Consider the following 12,108-nt stretch of genomic DNA (forward strand, 5'->3'; position numbering starts at 1 on the left):
TGCTAAGCTCCCAGACAGAAAACAGAAGCACCACTTGCCTTGTTGATAAATAACCTGCAGATCTCCGCTGCAAATGTGAAGGTGGAAAGCTGGTGAAGCGTGAACAAAATCTCTTGAATTAAAAACTCATCCCTCACACCGATAAAGCACAAGAATGTGATCCTAGAAAACAAACACAGAGCAGCCACCGCCTAAGCAGCTCTCCTTCAACAAACATCCCATGAAACTTCTTATCGCCCACTGGCTCTTGTTTGCTTTCCTCTTGCGACAAAACGGTACATGTTAAAATGATGAGGTGCCCCACACTGCAGTAAGCTGTTGTGCCCTGCAGACTCAACCCTCAATGTGTTGTTTGGTTTTTTTTCACCAGCTGGTGTCATAAGGAAAAGAAAGAGGATGACCTACATAGCTGACCTGTAGGATGACCTATGTAGGATGACCTGTGTGCCTATCCTAACACTGCTTGTACTGAATGCAACTCTGCAGATAGTTATAGAATCATAGAATCAATATCCCGAGTTGGAGGGGACCCCTAAGGATCACTGAGCCCAGCTCCTGGCTCCACACAGCACAGCTAAAAGTCAGACCGTGTATTATGATGGTGGCCCTGATAGGTGAGCTGCAGACATCCTGGGGAGCCTGGCATGGCGAGTCAGCCCACGTCCACAGCCTTACCCATGGGAGGTGGCCATGCAGGGATGAAAGGTAAGAGCTTGCTGGTGAGCTATTTTCATGGGTGTTGGGTAGCTTAATAGAGTAGCAAATCCATACACATTCAGCTTTTGTTACATGCAGCCTGTCAGTACCTCTAAAAAATCTACACTTAACCAAATCTCAACTTCTACAGCCACTAACACGACAGGTGAGAGGTACTGCAGATCTTGGCTTTAGCCTTTCTTTTGTCCAATCCTCCAAGAATGCAAATTAAACACAAGGCAGACTGCATTTTGAGCTGTGATTTGAATTTTTGGAGTATTTGGATGAATAATAAATACATGCAGAAAGCTCATTAGCAGATAATTATCCCTTTTTCTTACACAGAACTGGTCTTCCCCCTCCAACACAAACCTCCAAACCATTTCAAGCTCTGCCCTTCAGACGTGCTGCTGCTTCTCCAGGATCCAACTCCCAAACCGTTTGCTTCTGTGATACTTCAGCACCAAGCAAAAGCATGGAGGTACAAGCTTTCCCTTGCTCACAACATAGGAACAAATTTCTCCCATCCAGAACAGTAAATTTAGGTGCTTTCAAAGCATCTCCAAGACCATAGATTTCCTCCAAATGTTTTCTTCCCATAATTTTTATGTAAAACTTTAGAACCATAGAGACACCAATGTTGAAAATGACCTCAAAGGTCATTCAGTCCAACCGCCCTTTCAGGCTGTTGCATCAAAAATTTTGGATAAATTTAGTAGTAGACAAAAAACAGTACCTTCTCAGCAAATCTGCATGTTTGGGGCTGTATAAAAAAGGAATTAATGGAAGCAAAGATCAGCACTGGCTCAGCACTTTTGCTCCACTGGCTTTCAAAGCAGAACGAAACTATACTCTGAAAGTACATGCATTCAGGGTGAAGTTGTATTCACAAAAAAAGATTGTGAGGAAGGGCTGTGAAGAGCTGCTTTGGTGCTGTTGATACTTGCAGGAGGAGCTGTAGTTCTTTTGTGGCTGTTTACCTGCATGCTGCAAAAAAAAAAAAAGCTTTGGTCTCCATTGTTCTGAAAGCCCTGCTCACCTGCCAGCCCAAAACACCAAAGTGTACAGATGGAAAAAGGAGTCTCCACCCTGCAGCACCCCACCCTCTCTGCTCACAAAGCAAAAATGCTTTGAGCAGTGATGAAGTTTTTTTCTGCCAAAAAAAAAAACACAACAAACCTCTGTGTAGGTTGCCAGCTGAGCTCCAGCAGCAAGGAGGGAGAAAAAGGAGGTCCTGATCTGCAGGGATGCCACCTCCCTGGAGGAGGTGTGGGAAGAGGCGAGCGCTGCACGGTGAGATTCACAACACCCTGCTCGTGGTACAATGAAGAATAAGCTAAGCCAACACCAAAATAAACCACGTTTCAATCTCAGCCCTTCTCCAGCAGCCCAGAACTTGGCCATCATGGAGAAGCAGCTTGACAGCTGCTCAATGAGGGATACGGCTAGTGGGCAGTGGGGTTCCACCCTTAATGATTCTAGAAGTCTATGATTCTAACACTGCTCCTTTCAGCGTGAAAGCCAGACTGGTCCGTGTAGCACCAGAAAACGAAGTCAGGGTTCAGAGTTCTGTGCTCCTGCAGCTGCCCCTTGGCCAGGAGCCTTCTTAGCTGATTGGGTTTCAAACCAGGAAGGGACCTCCACCAATCCTGCTGGAAATGACCCAAAGGTCCCGGGATGCGGCACATTTCTGCAGAGACTTCTGGATGCAAACAACAGAGGCAGCTTTGTTGCAGCAGGAGAGGGTGCATGAGGGGCTGCTGGAAGGAGCCCAGTGCTTGGGGAAAGCTCTGGAGGCCTGGAGGTGGAGTCCAGCTGCATCAACTGCTCTGCAAGCAAGGAATTGCTTCACAAAAGGACAGTGAGTAAAGCCTATCTTTAATCCACCTCCACACTTTATTAACTGCCTGTGAAAGGAGGAGATTATTCCGCCCTAAAAAAAAAAAAAAAAAAAAAAAAGAAAGGATAACATGGAGGAAATAAAACAATCAGCAGCGGCAAATGAAGTGAGCAATTAGTCTGGAACCATTCAGATCAGATTGACATTCATTTCTGGTCATACCAGCCTGGTGTCGATGCAAGGATCTCCAGCAGCCACAAGGTAACCCAGAAATTTGTTATTTTTCTTCTCAGTCTGCTCTAGATTTAAATGGCCACGGCTTATTTTGTAACATTTTCACGCTGAAGGGTGGGATGGAGGGGCTTCTTTGGACATCTTTCAATGTGAGTCAGACTGTGCCATGGGAATCTGGAGGGACTCCCTAATAGGAGTTGTTGCAGACTACTCTGATGCGGGTGACCTATGAGATTTCATTCTGAGCATCATTTCAGAGCTGGTACCATGCCTCGTATAAAAGTGAGGGTGACTTTGGTTTATAAGATCTTTTTTTTTTTCCTATAAAGCAGTGTTTTCTTCAGGTACCCAGATTTTCTTACACAACCTGTGGCTACACAGATTTTTCACAACAATTCCACTTCAGCTTAAACCTTTTTTTTGCGCAATGAGAATAGAGTTGAAAGTGTAGCATAAAAGTCATTACAAACAAGCTGTTCTGATACCCAAGAGCACACCAGTGGACAGTTTATTAATGTATTAATAAAATGAATGTTATAGAATACAGCCTGCGATTGCACATTTTATTCCTATCCTGAAAAAGGAACTAGAAGGGAGTAAAAGAGTGAATGGAAGCCTTTGCATCACGCATGCAAGCTGGAAGTAATGTGTGCCCACATTGCTTATTTCTCTTACCACCTTAAAAGAAACATTCCAGTTTTTGGTGTCAGATTAAATTCTGTTTGTGGGATTTGTCCCTCAGCTCCTCTGTGCTTTAATTCCATGTCTGCAAAACCGTGTTACTGTAATGCTCCTATCTCACAAGGAAGTTGTAAAGATAATTCACATTAGAGATGGTGAAATATCCCGAGGGCTCACAGGGATCTATAACAGATACACTGATTTCAAACGTTAAAATGTGACCTGAGTGCTGGCTTGCCTTTTCAGGATGCTTCATGATGCCGAAGAAGGTTTTCACACCACTCCCCTGTCCAAGGAAGAAGGTGCTTTATTTTCTTGTTTGTTTCCACTGGCATTTAAAATCACTGTTGCTGTGTTTGTTGGTGAGGTAACAGCTCCGAGAGGCCCCAAGTAATAGCAGTGCTGTCAAACATTGAGGATTTATCAGAGAGTGGGCTCAAAAGGAACGAATGAATGAGCTGTATTCAATCTATCTCTGTTGAAGTTTTAGAGAGGGAAGGACAGTGGAAATGAAACGAGCTGTCACAAGAGAATGGGGGAGTGAAAAGCTTGGAGATGGGTGCGCATGGGGGAATTCAAGCCACCATGCCCACTGACCACGTCCCTAACTCCCACATCTCCACAGTTCTTGAACACCTCCAGGGACGGTGACTCCTCCACTCCCTGGGCAGCAGTGCCAGTGTGTTTTCACTCCTTCTGAGAAGAAATTGTTCCTAATTGCAATCCTGAACCTCTCCAGTGCAAACTCAGGCCATTACACCCTCCACCTACAATTTGCAGGAAAAGAACCTGTGACAGTTTCCCAGAAAGCTGCATTTCCTAAAGCTGTTCATTGACAAATCTCACCTGTGGTTTCCATCTGCTCTTCAAGGTTCGTCACCCATTATTTATGAAATCGTCATGTTGTCTCTCTGTGGAGGTCTGCTGCTGCTCTTTGTGATCAGTGTCATAGTGAGAATTTTCCAGAGGTGAGTGCTGTGGCAGAGGAGACGATCTGGGCTCTCCAAAGAAATGTGGGCAGTGATCATAGAATCGTTAAAGTTGGAAAAGACCTCTCAGGTTGCCAAGTCTAACCTTAACCCATTGTCATCATGCCCACCAACTATGTCTCCAAGTGCAGGCACTCCACATTTGAGTTGGAAGGTTGAGTTGAGTTAAAGTTGTACTCACTAGCAATAGAAGCTGGGGGACGAAAGGATTAAGAGCAGCCCTGCTGAACCTGGGGGTACTGGTGGATGGGAAGATGGACATGAGCCAGCAATGTGCCCTTGCAGCCCAGAAAGCCAACCATATCCTGGGCTGCATCCCATCTCTGGAGACTTTCAAGGCCAGGTTGGATCAGGCTCTGGGCAACCTGAGGGGGCTGCGGTGTCCCTGTGCATTGCAGGGGAGTTGGACTAGACGGCCCCCAGAGGTTCCTTCCAACTCTAAGGATTCTATGATTCTATTCTATGATTCTAAAGAGGACCTACGAACTCTTTAGATTCCACTTAAATTGAGATTAATATTCCAGATCTGACAAATACTAAAAAATCCTAAATCTATACATAACCAGAGGTTAAATGAGATACGTAGACATGAACTATTCTGACTCCAAGTTCTTCAGCTGCTGCCCAGGTTTTATACATGGAGATACACAGTGACATTTTACTGAGGAAAATGAAGCGACCCTTAATTTCTCACCACTGCCTTTTTTTCAAAAAGTCACGAGATGAGGAACATTCCTTGAGATGCTTATTTCCACGTGGAAAAAAATAGAAAATGCGCTCTGAGAAGTCTCTCCAAACAAAAATTTTGTTTTGTTGAGCTTCAGTTTGAATGCAGCTATGGCCAAATGGAGGAGGGAGATGGGATCAGAAAAAGTGTTTTGTGTTAAAAGGACAAAAAGATAAGAGGGAAAGGACATCTCTGTGATTAATCTTATCACCAGTACCACACTGCTGTTGATTATATCCTCTTATAAACTGGATTGGGTTCAAACTGCAAATGGCTCCCCATGATGTGATACTCAGCGATCGGCTTTGTTCCATTTCTGTCTCACAGCCGCTGCACTCCACATTACTCTTCCAAGGATCTCAGTGCACCCACAGTTGCCATGGAAAACATTGCGGTGACCAACATCTGCTCTGATAAGATTTCAACAGTGAATTTGCCTGGCCCCGTGCATCTGAGTCACGCTTCCAGCAGGCCCACTGGAGGTGCAGAAGAGGCAATTTCCGTTTCTGAGCTCCCGTTCTCCTTTGCTGTGCCGATCACTCCCCCGAATTCACCACTGGAGCAGTGATGGCCCCTCTTGTCAGCTGCTTTATTCTGGAGACAAACATGCACAAAAGGTTCTGGGGTGCACGTTGGCAAGCCATGGGCTGGTGTGTCCTACATTTTATCCACCATGACTTCAGGTTGCCAACCTGTACGACACCAGTATTGAAAAAAAAGAAAACTGGGGATTTTTGATTTTTTCTTTTTTTTTTTTTGGAAGGGGAGAAAAGGTATGGATTCACTCACCTTATCTTTGTGGAGTGATGTATTAGAAATGTACTATAGATTTACTTTTCTCCATATTATCTCTTTCTGTTGAATGAGTCATGAGAAAAAAACATGGAGGAATTTCAGGTGATTTTTATTCAGGTAATTAGGGTGATTCCCAAATCCTTCTGATTCACACACAAATTTTAGCCTTCTATCCATGGTTCCTAACAAGCTATGTGACTGTGGCTGTGCCAACACTATTGGACACACTGCAGGTCAAATCTCCAGGTCTGTGACGTCTTTTTTAATCTGTCCATCTTTACAATCCGAAGGAAGATACTATCTATTAATCTTTAAGCTAAGAGCTACAGCACCGGTGACCTCTGCCTCTGGTGTGACATCAGCTTGCTGAGGAATGAGCTTGTTCTCCCCACTCAGGTACAAGGAACAGGCCAGCCCCTGGGATCTGGCATGGAGAGGGGGTTGATCAGTTCACTGCCTGTAGGGTATGTAATTTTCCATTTATCTTACAAACTTTTGTGGCCTACCTCCAGCATTGTTTTCCAGAGGAAGCAGGAGGAAAGTCCTCTGGCCAATGAGTGTTCCCCCAAAAGGAATTTGGCATCGTTCATTCCTTCTTCAATCACCAAAGTGACAATTTGAGCAACTCAACTGAGGTGGAAACCAAACTTTCTTTCATAGAATCATAGAATCACAGAATCATGAAGGTTGGAAGTCCTTTAGGATCTCCAAGCCCTACCCTAACCCATCCCACCATGCCCACTGACCACATCCCCAAGTGCCACATCTCCATGGCTCTTGAACACCCCCAGGGATAGGGGCTCCACCACCTCCCTGCAGTCTGTGCCACTGCATCAACGCTCTTTCAGAGAATAAATTTTTGTATCTCTTATTCCCTTTCTTACCTCCAGTATGGAATTCCAACACATGGAGACCAGGATAATGTCTATGTACGCACCAGACAACAAACAGCAATCAGAGATTGCTGTGCTTAGGTAGCCAAGCACAATGAACTTAGGAAATAGCACCAATAAATGGATGTGTGGGTTCTGAATTTTGCATTTGTTTTACTTTTTTTCTTTGCTCACCAGGAATAAAGCAACATAATCTTGACAACATGCATGCTAGAAGTTTTAGTCTCATTGGAGGAGATGAGGATGGTTTAGCCCCAGGAAATGTGTTCTGTTTGATGATATTGAACAATAAACCAATGCCAAATGTAAAAGAATGAAAAATAGCAAGGTCTTCTCAATACTACCCCAGCCTCAGCTGTAATCCTCTGGCATCTGTAGGGTGGTTTTGAACTCTTCCTTATGGTGATGGACTGCACTCTGCAGATGACATCGGAGGAATTTACTGCAATGAAACATAACACCTTAATGAGGAAAAGAACTGCTTTCCTCCTAATGCAGCAGCTTTGTCTGGTTTTCCCCCCACCACGCAGTGTGATGGTTCAGATCTAAGACTCGTGTGGGTGTTGAATTGCCATGATGGATTTTGGAAAGGGGAAAATCACGTCAAGTTTATGTAAGCATTACAGTAGCTGCTCTTTGGAAACACATCTTAATGATGGGTAAAAAAAATAATAAGCCATAACTTAAATACTTCTTTTAAAAAAAACTTTTTTTTTTTTTTTTTTTTCCAGCACTGTAATTCTAAACATTAGTCTAAACATTGAGGTCAGCAGCTAGAGATAGACAGGATGCTGTAGGAGGTAGCCCAGGAAATTCCACTTGATGCTAGTGGCTACCAGACATGCCTGTCAGTGACCTCTAGTATCTGTCACTGTATGTTGGAAGAAACATCACAGAGACCCCATCGTGGGCTGGCTGCCCCCCAGCTCAGCCTGCCCAGAGCCCATCCACAGCCTCAGGTACCTCCAGGAATGGGGCACCCACAGCACTGGGCAGCAGTGCTGGGGATTCACCATCCTCTGGGTAAAGAATTTCCCCCTCACATCAGACCTAAATCTGCCCTCCTTAGTTTAAAGCCATTCCCCTTGTCCTATCAATATCTGCTCATGTAAACTCAGTCTCTCACCTGTCAGTTAAGCTCCCTTGAAGTACCGATGGCTGCAGTGAGGTCTTCCTGGAACCTTCTCTGGGCTGAACAAGCCCAATTCCCTCAGCCTTCCTTAACTGCACAGGTTTCCAGCTCTCTGAGCACCTCTGCGGATGCTCTGGACCTGCCCCAGCAGCTTCCACATTTTTGTACTGGGAGCCCCAGGCCTGAACACAGTACTAATGTATTGGTAATGATTATTTAGAGCATAAAACTATATCACAGAGTCACAAAATCATACAGTCAAGTTGGATGGGACCCACAGGGATCACTGAGTCCATCCCTGGATCCCAAACAGCACTGCCCAAATCCAAAATCCATTACCGAGAGCTGCGTCCCGACTGTGAGTCTTATCATGGCGATGATGCCAATTGCTGTGCCCTAAACAAGTCACACTTCTATTGCTGCCCAAGGAAGGAGCTCATGGTACGTTTGATTGTTGAGAGATTAGAACTGGAGTCACACAATGCCCCATGAGCCGCAACGAGCGACGTGAGCAACAAAGCAAGTGCCCACTCACAGAGAGCAGCGCATTACAGGGAATTTAAAGCAAATTAAAAAGTCATTTTCCCCCAGTTCCTCCTTGCACTCGGCTCTCACCCCTCCTAACTCCCCCCGCACTGCCCCCGACTCCGCCCACTCCCAAAGGCCACGCCCATTCCACCATAGGCAACGCCCATTCTGCAGTGAACAACCAACTCCACCATGCCCCGCCCACTCCATCATGCCCCGCCCATTGCCTACAGGCCACGCCCATTCCGCCACTAAACCCCGCCCACTCCCGCAGGCCCCGCCCTCTCCGCCACGTCCGTGCCCCGCCTCACTATGGCGTTCACGCTGTACGCGCTGCTGCAGGCCGGGCTGTTGGTGGTCAATGCCATCGCCGTGCTGCACGAGGAGCGCTTCCTTCGCCACGGTGAGAACCCCCTGCCCCCACCGCCTCCCGGCCCCCCGGCCATGCCCGGAGGTGGCTGCCGGGCCCTTCTGCTCGCGTCCCGCTTAGAAATTGGGGGGAGGGGGAGAGACGCGATGCTTTGGGATTTGCGTTCGCCCTGCGGTTGGATTTTGTGCTCAGCATCCCTCCTGCCGGCTCTGCGCCTGCCTTTTTCCACTCTCTTTACGCCTTTTCCTATTTACTCCCGCCATGCCCTCTCTGTGTCAGTATGCTGACATGGGGTGAACGCTGCTTTCCTCCTTAACAAAAGAAACCCAAAGCGCAGAGCAGGGAGAAGCCACAGAGCAGAATTGCAGACTGCCGCCATTCCTTGTAACAGGGCTCCCTGTTTCCTGCTTTTGCCCTCATTTCTCCAAACCAGGCCAAAGCAGGACGAGAAAATCCCCAGCGCTGTCTCCAGAGCTCCTGGTCTTTCCATCTGGAGCGTCCCGCCGTGCATGCCACAGCTTTGTTTGCCTTCAGATGGGCTCTGTGGGGAGGGCAGGTTGGCCGCTTGGAAAAGGGCCTTCCCCAGATCTTCTGGGGCTCAGGGCACAGCTCTCAGATGCAGAGTTTGTGTTTGTTGGGCTCCACAATGTGTGTGTGTGTGTCCCTTCCAGCTCACGGCACTGATACTGCTGATAGATTGCATCTGTTGGACGGTTCTGGGGTGGTTGTTGTTCTTTGCTTTTTAACGTGGCTGTTCTTACGGTGCGCAGTTGGCTGGGGAAGCGATCAAGGGATTGGAGGATTCGGAGAGGAACCGGGAATCAAAGCACAGCTGACGAACCTCATTCGATCCATACGGACCGTGATGAGAGGTGAGATGACGGCGGTCGTTTGGTACGAGCAGCCACTGCCTGTGAAGCTCTGTTGCTGTGCTTTAAGGAAATAATGGCAGCATTTGCCCCTTCCTTTTGACAAACAGCTGCTGTTCTGCTGTTTCTGTTTGTCATCCTGTAGCAAATATTGTCTTGCTCACCACGAAATTTCTTCTGAATCGTGCTAAAGGCAGGCAGAGAGAAAGTGGAGAAACACCAGGCCATGGTCCTGGCTCCTTCCACTGATCCCGACTCTGCGTAGGGAAATGTCTTCAACAGACATTGATTTTGCTCCCTGAAGGGTGACACTGTGAAACTGCATCAGTTTGTGATGCACAGAAGGAAACAGGTTCAAACTTCCTCTTGTTTTCTCTACAGTGCCACTGATAGCTGTGAACTCCGTGACAATTGTGCTCCTCCTCTTGTTCGGTTGAAGATTCCTGTTGGCAAAATCTTTTGGACATCCAAAGAAGCGAATTGCTAGCCTCATTGCTCTGAGTTTTCCGGGGATACAGCACGGTTTAACTGTCAGTTTGCCGTTGAACTTAAAATAATAAAAGACACTGTTTGTATTTATCCTATTTCCTAATGTTCACTTTCAGTTTCATTAAACAAGGTAATGGGATCCACGCAACAACGCTGCAAATCTGTTGGATTGTGACGAGGTCTGCTGGTGTCAGTGACATATCGTGGTGGCTGTAGGTAGAAGCAGGTTTGAAGTGTCTTGTTACTCAGGGATGAACTTCCTTCGGTTAGCATTGAGAGTTAGCATTGAGATTGCTTCCCAGTTTGTTTCTGAATTTAAAAATTACAGCGGTTTTTATTTCAGTTATTGCCATAGTTCTGTTTTAAGGGAATACGAGTTAGGCTCCAAACGTGTTATAAATTATTGAAGTACCACAGGAGGTGAAATGAAGATGGGCAAATTTGTGATTTAGCACAAATTAGTAACAGATTTTTCCTGGTCTGACCAAAGCTAGGATTTTTCTCAGATCAATGATGTTCAGTGTGAAACAGGTTGAAAATAGGAGCAATTGCTATGCAAAATCTAAAAAAGCTGTACCTAAATTAAGGCAACTCTGTGTTTATTTAGCAGGTCCTGTTCACGTTTAGTATTTGTTACTGTTCTGTCAAGCACTGTTATTTTTTCTGTGTGTTAAGCCTTTGGGCTGAGCAGTGTGTTGGGAATGGGGAGCTGCTCTGTTTGGAGGTTGTCCGGTAATGTGGGAGGAATACCTTTCCAAATGCAGTTCTTTGCTAAAAACAGCGAATTTGCAGGCTGCTGCTTCTCTCTGTCTTCCTTTCACTTAACTGCGTACTGAAAGTGAGAATCCTGCAGTTCTTTCACAGATAAATTAGAGATGACCACAGTAAGGAGGTGGCCTCAGTTAACGCTGCGTTCGGCCTGGTGTTAGGTAGCAGTCATGAATTTACGATGCCCAATACTCCAATAACTTCTTAGAAAAGTTAGACTTTGTGTCTTTTCATCTTTGATCAAGTGTCTGAAGTTGATTTAGCTTATTATTAGGGTAGGGAAGGCGAAAGGGAAGCCAGCAGGTTCATTGTTTTAAAGCAGCTCAGTCTGTCATCTCTTCTTCTGGCGTCTTGGCAACTGTAGCATTCACTGTTGTTGTATACAAGGATAATCTGTACTATGTGTAAATGAATTTAATGATCTCCAATTGCAGTGTTTTTCAGAGTAGAGCATATCCAGGAGAAGAGTCTATGTTGTTTCCTTTTTTTTTTTTTTTTTTTTTAGCGAAAACTTATAAATAAATTTTGAATTTCTAAGTTAAGCACTCTCTTTCCTAAGTCTTTGTATCCATGCACAGTGGGAGTATCTCTAAGCTCAGCTTTGTCCAGCTCCTGGTAGCAGAGCTACTGTTCTCAGAACACGTGGCTTTTTTCTTACCCTCAGCACGTGCTCAGAGCAGAGAGCTGCTATGAAGTCGTATTGTGGCCTTGGAGTGAACCCAAAACAATGTCCAGAGGCAGAAAGGGGTCACGCTGGGTTCTGGAATAGGTAGGCCTGTTGGAAAAGATTCCTTACAGCAACCTCTGTGGAAGAGGTAAGTTATGGTCTAGATCACTTGGTTTTGTGTATCTGTCTTCCTTCGGGTTGGATATTAGGAAAAATGCATTCTGAGGAGCAGTGGTGTGCTGGTAGCACTCCTCACTGGTGGAGGCGCCATCTCTGGTGGTGGCAAAGAACCATGGAGATGTGGCAGCTGGGGACACACCAGGGGACAGCAGGGGTGCACGCTATGGGGTTCGACTTGGGGATCTTGGAGACCTTTTTCAACCCGAATGATTTTGTGTTTCAGTGATTCATGGGAACTGGACGGTGCATA

At 45.9% G+C, this 12,108-nt stretch overlaps 1 protein-coding gene across 1 annotated transcript; it reads left to right on the top strand.

Annotated features, from left to right (window-relative positions):
- Nucleotides 1-8,786: 8,786 nt before the first annotated feature.
- Nucleotides 8,787-10,333, top strand: IER3IP1 (immediate early response 3 interacting protein 1). The gene is made up of 3 exons (XM_048931653.1): nt 8,787-8,918; nt 9,656-9,757; nt 10,136-10,333. The coding sequence occupies exons 1-3, from the start codon at nt 8,828-8,830 to the stop codon at nt 10,189-10,191; spliced, it is 249 nt and encodes an 82-aa protein (XP_048787610.1). The 5' UTR covers nt 8,787-8,827; the 3' UTR covers nt 10,192-10,333.
- The last annotated feature ends 1,775 nt before the right edge of the window (nt 10,334-12,108 follow it).

Source organism: Lagopus muta, chromosome Z (assembly GCF_023343835.1).
Source record: "Lagopus muta isolate bLagMut1 chromosome Z, bLagMut1 primary, whole genome shotgun sequence".
NCBI classification, from domain to species: Eukaryota; Metazoa; Chordata; class Aves; order Galliformes; family Phasianidae; genus Lagopus; species Lagopus muta.